At 38.2% G+C, this 17,453-nt stretch overlaps 1 protein-coding gene across 1 annotated transcript in view; it reads right to left on the bottom strand.

Annotated features, from left to right (window-relative positions):
- Positions 1-1,189: 1,189 nt before the first annotated feature.
- The window catches only part of WWTR1 (WW domain containing transcription regulator 1), an 84,471-nt gene continuing 68,207 nt past the window's right edge, over positions 1,190-17,453 (bottom strand). Inside the window, exons 4-6 of the mRNA XM_052802766.1 lie at positions 6,775-6,908; positions 6,090-6,202; positions 1,190-5,006 (exon numbers count right to left, since the gene is read on the bottom strand). Of these exons, the coding sequence (XP_052658726.1) occupies positions 4,822-5,006; positions 6,090-6,202; positions 6,775-6,908 (432 nt within the window). The 3' untranslated portion in view covers positions 1,190-4,821. The remainder of the gene's footprint in view (positions 5,007-6,089; positions 6,203-6,774; positions 6,909-17,453) is intronic.

Here is a 17,453-nt window from a genome sequence, read left to right as displayed (position 1 = left end):
GTGACCCAGAAGAAAACGCCGGCGCTGGAATCCTGTGCAGCTGGATTTGGATTTTGAAAACTGTGTGCGGTTTTGGTGCAGCCTGAACTGGCTTTCTGAACTTGTGTAGAGAAAGGAGAACAGAAGGCGCATCGGTGGGACTGCTACATTACACTGCTCTCTGGGAAAGCCTGAGTATTGACATGCTTCCCCTGAAACGACTGGGGTTTTACAGTACCTCACAATCTCAGGAAATCCCTCCCTGACAAACAGTTTTATCACAGCTCTTGGGTAACAATATGCAGGAGCAGCAATATGCACAGAGCACAGCTGAGCAGCTTGGAAGCAAAGAGAGATACCTTCCAAGATGTGAGTTGGCACCACGAGGAACAAACTGAGTGACCCTTATAAACAAACACACGTTCAGTGTTTTTGCCAAAGAAACTTGCTAATATTCCTGAGTAAATAAACCATGAATTAACAAACACATTTCCCAAGACAGGGTCAGAAGCTAATACACTTTGCATTTCTGTTTGGTGGAGCTTCCAGAGGTTTTTTATGTAAATGCCAGATATTGTTAGAAGCATTCTAACAATTAATTAGGATAAATTATGTAAGGGAATGATTCAAGGAAGAGTATTAAAATTAATTAATAGTAACAGTTGCATTGGATCTTAAATCACCCATGTCATGTACCATGACAGTAAAGACCAGATATTCAAATACGAACCCAGGATGTTTAGGTTTCATGGCTTGCTCCTAGGAAAGAAGGCAGGTATTTTCTTAATGCAGAATTTAAGAAACTTCTTGAATTCAAGGGATCAGGCTGAAAACAATGCACTATTTAAGTCCCCAAACCAGAACTTAATAGCAAATGGACTTGGTGCTAACTCTTCTGCTGAGAGACAGTGGTATTAAATCGTAACAGAACATTTGTGTTAGTGACTTACGAATCACAAGGTGCCACTAAAAGAAACAAGTAATGGTGGCACTGGGGAGCATGTTGTAACCATTATGAGTGTAACCACCACTAACAGCCATAACAACTACTAATAAACTGAAACATAATGGTAAAAGAACCCATTTCATTTGCTAAGTGCTAATCATTTAATTCAAAATGTATACCTTTTGCACAGAATAGTATGTCTGTACCTTTATTCCAAGCAGTGTTATACAGTTCCCTGGGAAGCACATACTAAAATCCTCCAAAGAAAAAAAAGAAACAATTTAATAAAGCAATATGCATCCAAAACCTTTAAGTTCATTTATATTTGTTTTTCATGTACAAGATCAAAGAAATAAAAAAAACCCCAACAAACAAACAGAATCAAACCCTGGATACAACAGTTTGATCTGATTACTTTTGATACATACAATCTGTTGCAAGGTACTCAAAATTAAAAACAAATGCTCACACGTCATATAACAAAATGAAAAAAGTAAACAAAAAAGTTAAAGTACTAGGATGTACATGGATGTAGTATACTAGGAAACAAGTTTATCTGAACACCCATATTTTTCTGTATTTAAAATAGACATTTAAATCCTTCCCACCCCCTGAACAGCATTTGTTGTCAAAAAGTCAAACCCAATCCACCCCCCAAGTTATATTCTAACAGTATTACCAGAATACAAACTGTAATTAACAACATCCCATTACTTCTGTATCACCAAGACTTATGTATGCCACCCTCATTGATGGTCAACAGTAAAACTGTCCAGCTGGCACATTTATTGTATTTATACTACAAGTAGACAGTGTACATTTAGTAAAGCAAATGTTCAAAACCTGAAATAGTACAGTGAAACAGTCAGCAATAAATTTAGTTTCATAAGAATTACATATGCTTTGAATACTTAAAAGTTCTGCCATAAGCCTGTTTAAAGCCAGAATTTTTTTAAAAAAGAGAACTTTAAAAAATAGATTTTGTTCTTGTTTCGCTTCCTCTGATACATCCTCTCCATTACAAAAATGAAAAGCTTACAGTGTGAAGAATCACTTTTAACTTAACCGTGATTTGGTTCATGGCTGAGTAAAGATCTGACCTAAGATTTTGGCAGTTGCTTTACACTGGAAGTTTCATTTCACATAGCACCGTCCTGTTCCAAATCTGCTGCTGGTTTATTATGGAAGTAATATGGAAACACAGTTTCTGATTTTTTTACCTCGTTAAGGTCTTTGAACCAAGACACTTAACCACCTGAAACACCAATGAAAGAGGAATCAAGTTTGTAGCTTCGCAACTCTGATAAACATCTTATTTGACTTTACCAGAAAACTGCATGAGTTTTCACTGTAAGTAGTATGGCCTTCAGTTGATGAAAATTAGTGTAGCTAAACAGAAGTCAACACAGGTTAGCTAATTCACACCAGCTGTGAACCTGACCTGCTTGGAGTATCTTTTATTATGAGAAAACTTAAATTTACAATAGTACAGACTTAGTAGCAAATGAACATGCTGCATTTTCTAACATAATCTAATGATGAGCAATAACAACTGAATCATATTAGAGCTCAGATCTGCAGCTATTGTAAATGGCTCTCTAGCACCAATGGTTTTCAGTTTGTTAGGCCAATCATGCAGTGCTGACGAGCTGGCCTTACAAGTTGGCATCACAACCAGATGCCAAAAAAATCTCCAATTCTTTTACCAAAGTCAGTCATGTCACTAAAGAACAAAGCCTTAGGACCATCTGTTTTTCATTTAGGCTGACAACCTGAAGAACTCCTTAAGAGAGAGATTAATCATAATTACAGTAATATTGGTCAGCCCTGCCCAGTCCCCTGCTTGTTGAAAAGAAATTTGTGCTATGTCAACAGTTAGCACTAGCAAAAATAATTAAAAAAAAAACAACAAACAACAAATAACCCCTCCGAAAGAATAAAAGAAACACAATGCCCATTCAGCAATTAAATTCTGTGCAGACACAACTCTGCTGTCACATCTCATTTTCTATTAAAAAAACCAAACAAAACCACCAACATAAAAAGAGCTACTTTTCCCTATGTAATAAAATTTCATGACTGTACGTCTTTCCTTTCCATCTCTTTTTTCAAAATTTTGGTGTGTGTGCTTTTTATTTTCCATCTTCTGATATCATGTACACCCAGCAGTTCATCACTGACAAGGTAGTTTATTGTATCAAGTTCTTCTGTTATGTTTTTCACTGAACACTGGTGATTCGTTTTCTGTGTATCCCTATCTGCAGCCACCCCACCAGCAAGGATCTACACTTCTTACGTAATCATTTGTCTTCCAAACCTACTCCATATTCCCATCACTTCATCTCTGACCTTTTCACCTACCTTCACCCAACCAGATGGAAAAAAGTCTTTAGTGATCAATATTCTGGTGCATCAGTAAGATCTTGTAAAGTGTTATTAGACCTGGCAAACACACATTTACACCGAGTGCTACATCTCTTCCTCTCTCTACATAGCCTGGATAAAGATTAGAGAAAAGCTTTAATGCTTTTCATAAAAAGACATCTTTTTCAACATAAAAAGCTTAAATTCATAGATTATAAATACTATAATTTCAAAATATTTAAAAATTTTAGGACTTCATTTGCATTTCAGGGGAACTGCAAGCTTAATGTCCTTGATGCCTTCTCAGTCCCAAACCTGTGATAAAGAAGTATTTGTAGGATATACAATAGGTAGAAATACACAGAACATGCCTTGTGTCCTGTACACCAATTACAATAAGTGAAAGACTTAAGAACTAAGCAACTTTACCAGACCAGTTACTGTACTGCTTTAGCGTTGCCCTGATAAAGTTACCATCTTTCTTCATGTATACAACTACATGTATTTTGACATTGTCAGTTAAAAACATTACTGAAAACAGTATGAGCAAGGGTTTTTTCCCACTACATATGACATTAACAAGTTGTGCCACATTTTCCAGACCTGATTTTAAAAGCATGTTTTTGCATTTAAGGTATTTGCCACAGATTTTATATATATAAAAAAGTTTGTTCATGTGTTAAGTTACAAAATTGTAGTGCTTAATATAATAAACATCAAAATCTAAGATCTTTTTAAAAAATGCTTGTTTATAATACATTGCCTTGTTTTTAAAAGGCAGCAGTCAGTACCAGTCTGGTCAATTTTGCAACAATATTGTAGTGAAAAAACGTTGCTAAACAATTCTGGTACTTTCAGATTGGAAGTATTTATTTTCCGAAAACTATACAGTAATATACTGAAAAAAAGAAACTGCAATAGTACTGTTTGTGCCTTTACAAATATATAATGAGAAGTATTATGGCTGATATGGATCAGATTTAATCTGTATTCCATACAGCACAGTTAGTTACTAAGAACAAAAGAAAGATTTTTAAAGCTTAAGTTGATAAAAAAAGCTTCTGGTACTATTGTCATAAACATAGTAATAAAACGGCTCTCATGGTCTGATGCTGTGCACCAAGTGACCTAGTAGTTAGCTTTTGTGATTCATGAAGGGTTTGTGATGTTAATCAATACCTAGGAGATCAGTCAGGGACGTGCACAAACACCACCCACTTTCTGTCCTTGAAGTGAAACGTTTCTGCTTGGTCTGAAAAGATGTGTAAAGTAGTGTGCTTTTTTTTAAAGAGGGAGAAATATATATGCATATATGTATTTTTTTTTAATATATATATATATATATATGTATTTTATATTTAAATTAGTGTCAATCAAATCCAGGCGGAGATTAAACTGACCATAAAGATCATGTAACAAAAGTCATTAAGGCAGTAAGTTGTATCTCTTGAGGATTTTCAGATATTCTACCTCTATCTCAAGAGGAAAAAGAAATGTTGAATTGCATTGTAGGCCCAATCAGCACTGAATGATTACAGCCAGGTAAGGAAGGGCTCATTTTTGGTGAGTACTGACTCCACATCGTTGAGAATAGGGATCAAGTCTTCTGACTCTAGAGTCCCAAGATCAACATTTGTTCCTGGAAGACAGTCGAGGAAATCAGGGAAACGTGTTTGTTGTGGATTTATGTTCATTGTTGTCTGTGCAATAGTTTCTCCTAGGAAAAGTAAAGAAGAACTTTTGAAATACCAAACTCTTCTTGTGGGTCATTTAAAACAACACAATTCATATAAAAATTAGACTCCCCCTTTCCCATAAGCACTTGTGAGCATTCCTATCCTCTACAAATGCTACCTCAAAACCACATTTGCTTGCAGAATGCATATTCTCCTAAGAGTTAATTTCATATCCTTGGCTTTGCTCTCAAAAGCACAAAAGGCCCTTTCCAGCAGTGTTCAAAGCAATCAGCCTCTGACCTTCACTTGGGAAGCATAATAGTTCCGATGTTCACTAGTCTCCACAGGGAGCAATGCAACTGACTCTTACATAAACCCTCTAACCTGCTCTCTGCACAAGGGTGAATGCTGTCCATGGGGCATAATTGAAAAAAGTGTTTTACAGCAATTTAGCTCTGCAATATTATATCACCTTTTTCATAAATTAATAATAACAAGCATGAAAATCTTTAACAGACAAACCTTTCACTCTTTGCACCACCTAGAACTTCTGATGGCTTCAAAAGTAAGTTTAGGTGAGGAAGTGCTGAGAATTTCACTATCTGGAAAAAAACTTGTTGATTTCCTAGTAATTTATTTCAGTATTTTAAACACCATGAGGACACTGATATAAAAATAAATACATACCAAAACCTAAACTAGCTAAATACATTGTTTGAAGGCAAATCCAACTTTGCCGTTGTAAGAGACTTACTAATGAGACTGATTTCCCAGAGCTAGAAAACACAGTGATTTGTACCAAGAATGTAACCCAAGACCAGATTTTTACTCCTCCTACCTTGGACTATGGTATGAAAATACAAACTAAGGCTTGTATTTTCCAACTTTTACTTATTTTGTTTAATATCAGTCTAAGGCAAAAGGGCAGAATTGGGACCTAAGTTAAAGCTGAGAAACTTCTAGGCACTAAGTACCTTTTAGGCATTTCCCCCCCCAGTCTCAGTCTGTTCTCTTGCATAGGAAAGCGAGAGACTATCATTCAGTTATGCAAGTGTAAAACATTAGTGGCTGTAACACAAAGTTATTAAAATCACTATACTTTAAGCTTAATCAGAGTATTCTACCTGTATCCATCTCATCTACGTTGCTGAGGAAATCTTCAGGTGTTGTTGGTATACTGTAGCATCCTAATCCCAAGCCACTGTCTGTACTCTGTTCCCTGGAATGGTATGGCCCACTATAAATTGAAACATGAAAAAGACTCAGTAAAGATGTTCTGGTAGACATAGTCCCTGATCATGGTGTTTGAAAAAACACAGTACAGTAGGTTAGGTATTAAAGTTAAATACTGACTCATTACGAATCATTCTCAACTGTTGGCCACTAATGTGGTCATGTTACATCAGCCCAAATATAAAGCAGCTTTATATTTGCTTTATATTTGCTTGAAGTGAGGCCACTCTTAAATTTTGAAGCACACACATGTATATATAAGTCTCTAGACAAAACCAGTTCTGATAGCCTAAAAAAACTGAGTGTATTTATACTTGGGTAATGTACCTATTCTACTTAGAGTCTTCTACATACACCTACAGTACAATTAAAACCACCTGTTACTATTTGTTTGATTTTTCTAAGATTCCTTCTCGAAGTATAAACTGAAAGGTTTCAGGCCAGCCACTCAGCCGTACCCGCTCTTCACAGTAAGTACAAAAGAAGATGATATAGGAAACTACTTTGGGGAGACAGCTTTGAAAGTGTAGAGAAGGCAATAGAACCAATTGCCTAGTGAAGAGGACATGAACTTGCCTGTTCAAGAAAGGATCAGATCCATTATTTGTAATAGGCCTCATGTCTTGTGTCATGGCAGGTGTATTCACAGCTGTCTGAACTGGGACCATATTTTCCGAGTCCATGGGAAGTTGTCTGCATAGAGCAGCTTCCTGAAAAGGCAAATAAATATAAGGGAAGGGTTATTCCAACAGCTCGGAAGTACAGCAGTCTTGCAACAAGCAAACATGTAATATATACACATCATCTTATTTAGGAAAGTAATTCTAAACAATGTAACTGATAATTATTTGTTTACAATCCTGTGAAGAAAATCATAATGTACACAGACACAGTTTTTCATACCCACCTGTGCTGGCTTAAAACACTGCAGAATCTACCCTTCAGTTACCAGCACAGCTGGAAGCCAGTCCCACAGCTCAGCCAGCAGGCAGACGTGTTTGAGGATTTTCTAACCAGTTTCACACTAAATCAGAGAGCCTGTTTGCCTGCTTAAACCAGCCTCACTCTCTTTGCATGATGCAGATCACAAAATGCTCGTAATAATGGCTTTACTGGCAGAGCTGTCCAATTGGCAACCTCGAGTGAGGGGCAGTGGCAGACAACCAGCGGAAAGCCAAACCTTGAACAAGCACAACTACCTGCAGAATGACGGCACCTCTACAGCCTTGCTGGCCACAGGGATAATCCCTACAAAATCCAATTACCTATGTTATAACTTTGGACACCTTGTGTGTCACCTCATCATAAAACACTGATAGGCCTGCACATTACAGCTGATTATTGACAGCCTGTCCGCACTTCATGGGCCAGCTAACTCCAGTTGAGGGGTTTCACATGCATACTAGAGCTGTGTAACACTCAAATTACAATTTCAGTTTACTGTTCAGTGAGGCCAAATTTTCTGAGAGCTGGAGTAGCAATAATAAAGCAGTTTAAAACGTACAGATGTACAATCTCCCACATATCCATTTCTAACAGCTTACCTTAAGCAGAATTGCTCTCAGTTTAAACTGGTGCAAAAGAGAGCAAAATCAGGCACTGAAACTATTTGAGTTGCTACTAGATGATATAATTGGCTATATACCAAAGCAGAAGAATATCACTTGCAACCATAAAGTACTTAAGACATTAGAAGAAAACCACTGGAACCAACACTTTGACCCAATAATCTTTAGAATGAACCCTCTGCCTGATAATAAGCATCTGCCTAATGACCTGTCTCACGTACACTGTTTTTAGGATGACAAATGAGCAATTAAGAGCCAAAGGAAACTTGTTTCAGAACTCTTCCTGAAAGGTGAATTCTTCTAGCATTATCTCTGTGAAACAACCATGACATCTAGTGGTACAGAGGTCTATACAAAGGTTGTTTGGCTTCACGGGGATGTTCCAGACAAATATCCAAAGACCTTAAAATAATAAAGCTGTATCTGTTTTTTACATAGTTTACTCAGCCTTACTATTTTTTTTTAAATGAAATAAGCAAAGGAAGCATTTAATTTAAATCCTAGTAGAAAACTTTTCTCCACTGAGTCAGTCATTCATTCTCCCAAGTATAGAAAAGACTAAAATGTTTTTCAGGCTAGAATATGATGTTTTACTATGTTTTCAATTGATTTCTTCATTGAGGAGGACTGGTCTGGTCTCTTCATGAATAATGTAACAATTATTCATTGGGAATTAACATATACTGCTGCCCATTGATGCAGTGTTTCCTTTATAATCAAATTATCAATATATTCACTGATAAATAATAATTTACATTAGATGGTGTCATTATTTACTAAGTGTTAAGAATAAATGGTCTGAAGATTCTTAATAGCTTATGTATGATAGCTTATGTATGTCATTTAATTTGTCAAGTGACAATTTTAATGGTGATGTTTCTATTCATAATTAAATCAGCTGGAGTCTGTGAAAATGTACAAACCTCAGAAAATGGGCAGACTGGCTTTTTTAACTGTCTACATGAAGATACTGAAAGTATTTTTTCAATATAAGAATAGCAACTGCAGCAACACAAGCAAGGCTAGTACTAGAAAGACACCCAGAAAGAAAGAAATACAGAAAGAGAAAGGAAGAGAGAAGAAAAGGAAGACAGATAACATGAAGCAGGATATACTCAGCTAGGATTTTTTTTTGTTAAAGTCCAATCCAGCAATGAAGTTTATGTTTTTGATACTTGAGCAGTGCATTTTCAAATCTCACTGGACATTGTTCCACATTAACAAAGGTAAGATCAGAACAGGAAAAAAAAAGGCAAAAAAAAAGCAAGAAAAAAAAAAAAAAAGGCTTTCCCCTAGTTTGCCAAGATGTAAAATACATGTTGGTTACCATTCTGGTCGCTATCATTTCTGAAAATCAAATGCTATTACTAAAAAGAAAATAACTGAGAACACCCTGTTCAAGATCCAAGTATTTGCCACTTTCAGAATATTGTGACTAAGTCCTAATTTGATGTAAATGATTTCCCTTTGCTACTGAGGCAAGGTGAGACACTGCACTGAAAATACTGCCCCAGTACCACCCTTTTTTACTGTAAGGGTGATTGAATATTGGAACAGGTTTACTGGAGAGGTTGCAGAGTTTCCATCCTTGGAGATATTCAAAACCTGACTGGATGCAGCCCTGAGCAACCTGCTGTAACTGACCTTGCTTTGGGCAGGGGAGTTGGACTAGCCAATCTCTAGAGGTCCCTTCCAGCCTCAACTATCCTGTGACTCTATGAATCAAAGAATGACCGTGTGCATACATACATCTTTCTGAACAAGATTTTGCCTTTCTGTTTTGGTCAATCTTCTTAATAATTTCTTGCCAGCTGTCATGCCCTTTTTTTTCAATTATCAGATTGAAATTCGACTGTATTGCTCAATACTACTGCACTGTATCAAACATAAGCCTGAAAATATCTTGCCTGTAGGAGGTGGTGGAAAATCTTTTCTGTAGCCAGCAACTTCTCAATGGATCACATAGTACAAATCAGTGTCTCAACTTGTTGGGGACTGTGTATATGTATGTTGGGTGGGTAGGGGAGAGCTTGCCAAGCTCCCTGCTCATGAAAGAGAAAAACTGAACTAAAAATATTAAAGCTGAAAAGTTGATAATAACAATGATTAACCAGAGTGACAAGCTAACAATCAACTGTTCTACCACAGAGCAGTGCCAAAGAAAATCTATGAAGTCATGCACCTGCAGAGAAGAAAGGCCATTATTTAAGGGTGTATTTGTTGACAATTCGTAGGTGGATTCACAGCAAGAGTTCTGAAACTCTTTTAATTAAAAATGCCAGATGCCTAGCAGGGATGATATTCTAGTGTATTCTATTTCCACAACAGGTAATGATGTATTGACAGCCTAAATTTCTAGCCAAGTAATTAATTTTACATAATTGTTCTCACTATACTGCCAAAGACAGCTTATTTGAGACTAGTAAATTCTATTACTTTCAAAGACTTGTAATCACTCCACTGCTTTCCACAGCCATTGTAGAAGTACTGTATTTAAGACAAAAGATGTGTACGTGGAAAGTGAGGAAAGGTCTCCAAACAACACTGAAAAATCTGTACAATTCCATGGAATTGTTTTTAAACAGAGACAGAGATAAATCTCTTTATGAAACACGTTTAATTAAATGATCACAAGAAACATGAGGCTTTTCTCATTCTTCATGTCATGCCTTATTCCTTTGAGCTCATTACAGAAGCACAAACACACCTCTCCTCCCTTAAGTCTATGATTCCTCTGGTAACTTTCCAAAACAGCAAAACACAAAGCACTAGTGGAGATTTCTGAACCTCCAACTACTTAAAAAATGCAGTTGCACATAAAATCAAAGTACATTGCAAAAAACATAGCGTTGTTCATGAAAGGAGTTTCATATCTCTAACCCTCCGTGAAATAAATATTATTCCTCTCACACTGAGCTGCAAGAAAATAGGCAAAAATTTCCTTACAGCTTTTTATTTCTCTTACAGACTGATGCAAAAAATGCCCAGCCAAGTAAACACACTGAAAAGAGCAGATAATTTCTTATATCTACTGCTGCTGGCTTGTTCCATCTGGCAAAAACAACCAACCAAAACTGCACCTATATTACCTAAATTTAGGTTAATACAGATACACAGGCTGCGTTTCAAGGACACTCCTCCCAGAACAGCTTAAGTTCCAAGGTGAGGTTTATCTAGCATGGAGTAAGCCACTCAACTACCAAGGTCAGTATGTTTTTCTGAGTGCTGATAGCCCTGGTCACAATGTGCAAACTCTTTATTGCATATACAGTATAACTGCTCTGAGCACACTTAGCAAGTCCAGTTCTAACCTCTAGATGTTTCATGTTACACTAGAAGAAGAACTTTCTGATAATGCAATGTCTGTGCCACTTCAATAAACAGCTATGACTGTACTTGGGACAACTAATTGTAGCTAACAGGAGCGAAATGACAACAGAACAGGTTTTGTTGTGGGCTAAATGCCCAAGCAAGTGCCATGGGCAAGCTTGTACAGGCCAAGCTGAAACCTGTGCTACTTCAATGACACTATTATTGGCCTTGTAACCTCAGATTACCCTATACTTGCTGCAACCATACCTTCTTTTTACAGAATAGACACAGGCACTGCCTTCCTCCAAAAAGACACAAAGATTCTTCTATACCATATTGTAAGGGGAAAAAACCGAAACACCAGTAACTTCTGTAACTTCCTCCCCGTTTCCACAGTAATTTAATTTCCAAAAGTAGCTCAGAATAGACTATTAACAAAGTAAGAACAAGGGCTCAGAGACTACATTACTGCTATGCATCAGACTGTTTTATCCTATGGTCAGGAAGATGAACTGTCAGCCATTTGAGAAGGATTTTTGTTAAACTTGAAGGTTTTTCACTGAACTGCCTTCCACAAATAGGAAAGCATTATTGCAAAATGTCCATTCTTTCCAGGGTGCTGGACTTACTGCTCCTGCACAAAACACTGTGAATTTCACATGTATTTGCAGACCTTAATGCTGGCTGGCTGTTTTCTGTCCTGCAGCTGACCTATGCAATCAGGGAATTCAGATAGTGATCTCTTTGGAAAACATGGTGCCAACTACTGCTTGGTCCAACAAGGAGAGATTCATACCCAGGTTTATTAATCACGTCCCCAGATACAGTAATTGGCCCTCCTAACCGCTAACTGCAGCAGGGCCAACAATCCATTCCAGGAAAGTTCATTCTACTATATGATTTAGACAGGCCTTGCAAAGCAAGACAATTTGTGAGCTGAAAAGCCTTCAGCACCCTAAAGACAGACTCACACTGGCACTTAAAAAATCTCAGTTCCTGTCTCTTATTTGTTGCAAGAAACACTACGTTTATCGTAAGGTTACTTGATTTACTCTCACTTGGGGAATGGCATGGCACCTCCTGTGTCTTTATTTCAACATATTCCATGTTGCCTGTAATATTAACTCAGTGTGTACTTTATAATACGGAACAACAGACTCCTGCATACTGGAGTCAGAGTTAGGCTGGGGAAGCAGAGTACTGGCTCTACCATACATTAAGTATGCTCCTCCTCTGCTGCTGCCTCACGTAGGTGATTTGTTCAGAAGTCACATTACAATTTTAGTACTGCTACAGATGTTAAGACTCCCTTGGTTCTTTGCTTCTTTGATATTATTACAGCAATGTTCAATAGTAATGGATCAATTACACAATCACAAAAGCTCTGTGATAGCCTGTTATGTCCTGTTCTCTATGGTAAGCATGACTACAAGGTTCTTAAGAATATTCAGGAATCTCCTACCTTAGGTTAAAAAGTCTGGCAAAAAATACCAGAGACCTCTCACAGCCCTGTGGATGGCAATATTACAGTTGCAAGCGACAAGCATAGCCTTAGCTATTCAAATTAGCTCTCAGCTCTCAAATGCAGGAGTGCCTCCTGTGGGCCAGCAGAGGTTAGCTCAAAAAGGACCAAACACCCATAATGATCTGCTTGCCACTACAGCATATGCTATTTTAAAAACCCAAAGGGGATTTTCAAAATAACTAACAAAACAAAATAAATTAAAAAATCCCCACAGTACTCTGACATCACAAAGGCATGTCAAAAAGCTTCATCAGTGGTTATTTGCAAAAATCTTTAAAAGCTTCAAAGCACTGCAGCGAGTTAAATTATTCACTGCATCTGAACACAATTGTGATGTAAACCCCTTTTTAGCTGTATGCCAGACAAATCTAGAAATTCACTGCCACATTTCCTGGAACCCTCCTTGGCAGAACTGAACTGAGCTCCATGCTTAGTTGCCAAACAGTCATTTCCAGCTGGGGGAGACGAGTGAGAGCATTTTTATAGTAAGTTTACATTGCTAGTTACTGCAATTCCTTTTCTGCCAGTCCTTGTACTTAGGGTGGAAAGTGAGACATCTAGATATTGCCTGTGCCATCAATAAATCCGACTATGGGCCAGTCTGTGCAGTGGGACGAGCACAGCAGGGCATTTTTCTGTTCAGGCTGTTGGAGGCCAGTAAGGTTCTACTCTGCGAGGACAAAACAGTGACAAATCTTCCTCTGCAACCCCATACACCACTCCTTCTACAGCCTCGTTTGAGCCCTTGTAACTTTCTCTGCAAAAATTTATGAATAGGATTGGGGGATCAGAAAGGAACCTCTGAGAAGTGTTGCCTTTTTGTGACTGTTTGTACCCTTCTAAACAAGGTGCAAGATGGCACTTATGCACAAAGAGAAGTACTGGGACATCTTCCCTGTAGGACCCTTTCAGAGATTTCTTACTGATATCACCTCTAACTACTTCCATATCCAAGAATCTCTTGAGTAGCAAGCAGATTCTCCCTTTTCCTTTGGAAAGCCGACAAAAACACACCAGTAAGAAAGAAAATTAACTCTTTCCAGAATGACAAAACTGAGTAAGGAAACATTTAAATACAAGCTGTCATACTGGTTTTCTGAAATGCTGCCCTTCCTGCACGTAATCAGTTAGCAGTTCTAGAGGCTTTACCAACTAAATGAAGAGGAGGACAAAGAAGGAAACAAATTCCCTAAGCAGTGAGCTTCCAGAACTGTGTATTCCTCCTGGTTGTGTGTGCTGCTCCACCCGAGCAGCTGCAGCCAGGAATGGCTGTAGAGAGCCAGCAGCTGCTGCCAGGCTGAAAGGAGGTTTGTGACCCACCAAAAGAATTCCTCCCCTCTCACTCAAACTCTGCACCTCCTCGCAGTTGCTTGCAGCAGTGTGCACACTTACTCAGCATTTTTCCCTCAGATAGGTTACACTAGAAAAGCAAAAGCAGCAGTGAAGGGTCAGGGCAGGAGTAACTGTACTTGAATGCAGACGACTCCAGAGATTTGTTGCATTCTTCTCAGCTGCCAGGGTTCAGGAGCGCTCAGGTTACTGGCAGGAAGTTCACGAAGTTCTGTTAGGAAGGATGGATTTTGCATCTTGCTTTCCTTGGGTGGGAAGTATGTTGTTCCTCAAGAGCTACACCAGTTCTGAAAACTTTTGTAATGCAAAGTGATACTGTCCTGCTTTATATAATGTGGAACTCAAACAAACACCATAGGTGCAGGGTGGTACTAGGCATAGTATGTTGGAGGCCTGATTAAGTATGGCACAGCTGCAGAGTGTTGTGCATGTATTAGTTTCAAAGTAAAACGCAGTCAGCAGAGCAGGGAAACCAGCCCTTGTGTTAATGGCACAACTGTTTTGAAGCTTAATTTGCTCTTGTCCTGAAGAACAGAGCCAAAGAGTAAAAATAGGTAACACATTATGAGCACGATAACAATTATGACTAAGCTCATACCAGATATCCCCACTCTCTTCCCACACCCGTCTCTAATATGTTCTGAGCTCTTGATAGTAAAGGAGAAGGTATGCAAAAGGCTTGATTGAGATCACTGCTCAGGGCAGAGACCACCACCTTGAACACAGTTCTGCACACGCAGGTAATGTATCATAATGTAACTCCAAAAATTAAGGGTAAATGGGATGTGGGCACAAGACATTGGTGTCTGTACAGTTTCTAGACTCAGGTCTGAACCATGAAAGTCAAATTCAGCCCTGACACGAGCAGGTAAAAAAATTCAGAAACTTTAGTGGAATCATATCTGCCTTTCACCCCTGTTCAGCAAGAGCACTGAGCACTTGCTTAACTTCGCATGTACATATATTCACCAAAGACAATGGGAATAATCACATGCAAAGATAGCCAAGCATTGCTGCAGGAACTACGAAAGCACGTAATTGTAATGCTTTTTTTTTTTTTTAAATGCAGCTAGATGGTGCTATACAGTTTCAAAATGTATTAATGAATTTTTGCTACTTACTTTTGTTAAGCAATTTTTTTTTTAAGTTCTTATACATATATTTAGATGGAGGTAAAAGTAAAAATATAAATGAAGCAAATATATGGTTGTAAAATGTTTTTACAAATATTCACAGTAACGTTTTTGCAATTCTACTCGTCAGACATCCATTTTCATTTTGTTATCAATCTCTCTTTTACAAAAGCCTACTATATGATAGTATGTACGTTCATCCTATGTTTGGTCTTTTTATCTGCACAAGATGAAGTTACTAAGGTTCCAGTGGTGTAACTGGAGAGAAATTTGACTTACATATAGTTTGTACATGGGAAGAAAAGTACAATCATATTCTTGTTGTTAGAAGTCTGTATTACTATAAAGACCCATATAAAACTGCATTTTCTGTATATGAACAAAAAAAAAGCACTTTCAATACAATTCTAATAATATTTAATGTGGTGAGTGATTGTAATAATGTCTATTATTACTTTTTGAAAAGTGACGTTTTGGTAAAATCCAATTAAAAATTATTTGTTCTGAAATATAAGCATGGAAAAAGAGTACCTCACATTCTCAATCATTACAAACATTAAAGACTTTTTCTTCCATTAATTTTACTGAGATGGTATGTTTAAAAAAAAACCCAAAACAACCTATTTAGCAAAAACAACATTCAAAGGCTGCAGAGAGAAAACCAAAAAGCCGGCCATTATTTGTGGTTTTCATGACTGCTGCCTCTAAAAGATGACAAATCCTTTGTGAGCACATCTCCCTTCTGGTAAATCTGCTCCGATCATCCAGATCTCTATTTTAGACCTAAAGGTTTTAAAGATGTATGTGTCCCTTTCTTTGCTGCCCACAAAGTCTTCCAGAGGTCATTGAGATGCTCCAGTCTGTTTTCATCACTAATGTGTTTTCTCTCAGTCATTCTCCTCCAGACTTGGAAGAAAAAGTGCATCACTCCTCACCTACTTGCAGCTAGTCAACCTATGACATATACTCTGCTACTCCTCCTCAGAGGGCATCTAAGCGTGAGGATTTTTCTTAGGCTTCTTTTTGCATTTTACACCAGTCACTAACATTTCAAAACATTACAGCAACTTATGGTTCTCTAATAAATCATCAGAAAAGTTCAGCCAATTGGCATTATTAGCCCAGTAACAAACATGCTTCTACCTGCTGCAAAGAAATGTCACACTGTATTTCTAAATACAGTACAAACAAATGTTACCCTAGAATAACCACAAATCGTGGGACAATCTCAAAGGCAAAAGGACTGAAGGTGTGAAATAATAATTCCACAAAATCATTATTTCCACAGAGTATGGAAGTAAGGTTGGGTAACCTGGGAGGAATACAGAGACATTGTCTGAGAACACAGAGATGAGTTTAGGAAAGCTAAAGCCCAGCTGGAATTGAATCTGGCCAGGGGAGTCAGACAACAAGAAGGGCTTCTGTAAGTACCTAGGTGACAACAGGAAGGCTAGGGAAAATGCGGGCCCACTGCTTTTCCTATGAGGAGAGGCTGAGAGAGCTGGGGCTGTTCAGCCTGGGGAAGAAAAGGCTCAGGGGGATCTCGTCAATGGATATAAACACCTGCCAGGAGGGTGCAAAGAGCACAGAGCCAGGCTCTTCCCAGTGGAGCCCAGCGACAGGACCAGAGGCGATGGGCACACACTGGCACACAGGAGGTTCCCTCTGAACATCAGGAAACACTTTTTCACTGTGAGGGGGACCGAGCCCTGGCATAGGCTGCCTGGGGAGGTGGTGGAGTCTCCATCCTTGGAGGTATTCAAAGGCCACCTGGACATGGTCCTGGGCAACCAGCTCTGGGTGACCCTGCTTGAACAGGGGGGGTTGGACCAGATGACCTCCAGAGATCCCTTCTAACCTCAACCAGTCTGCGATTCTGTGATTTTGTGAAAGCTACTATTTTTAAAGGTACTTAGAACCGTAACTGCAGCATTTACAAGGCCACCAATAATGGTGTTATTCTCGATAAAATGTACTTTGTTCACACTGTTCCTGAGAGAAATACGTTATTTATTTTCTCTAAGGAAGCTGATTAATATGCCGTGCAAAACATAACATCACCAGTGGAGTTGTCCGTAACAGAAGAAACGCAACTGTTAAAACTTTTTACTTCCTTAAGGCAGTGTAAAGGAAGTTATATACCTATTTTGTACAACATGAGTCATTATATAGAGCTGAAACTTAAGAAATAGAACAATAAACAAAACATCCACAAAGAACCATCTCTGGAAAGTCTTCAAATCAGAGGTATTCATGTAAGATGTGAATGTGATTTTATTTTAATTCAAAAGCAAAGGGCGCAAATTATAGAGTTGAGGTCAGAGTCAAGAACAACTCCCTGTGTTCTGCCTTTATCTTCAGTGAAGC

This window comes from Harpia harpyja, chromosome 12 (genome assembly GCF_026419915.1).
Source record: "Harpia harpyja isolate bHarHar1 chromosome 12, bHarHar1 primary haplotype, whole genome shotgun sequence".
Taxonomy (NCBI): domain Eukaryota; kingdom Metazoa; phylum Chordata; class Aves; order Accipitriformes; family Accipitridae; genus Harpia; species Harpia harpyja.
The sequence above is the reverse complement of the archived record's forward strand: the minus strand, read 5'-3'. Positions and strand labels throughout refer to the sequence as shown.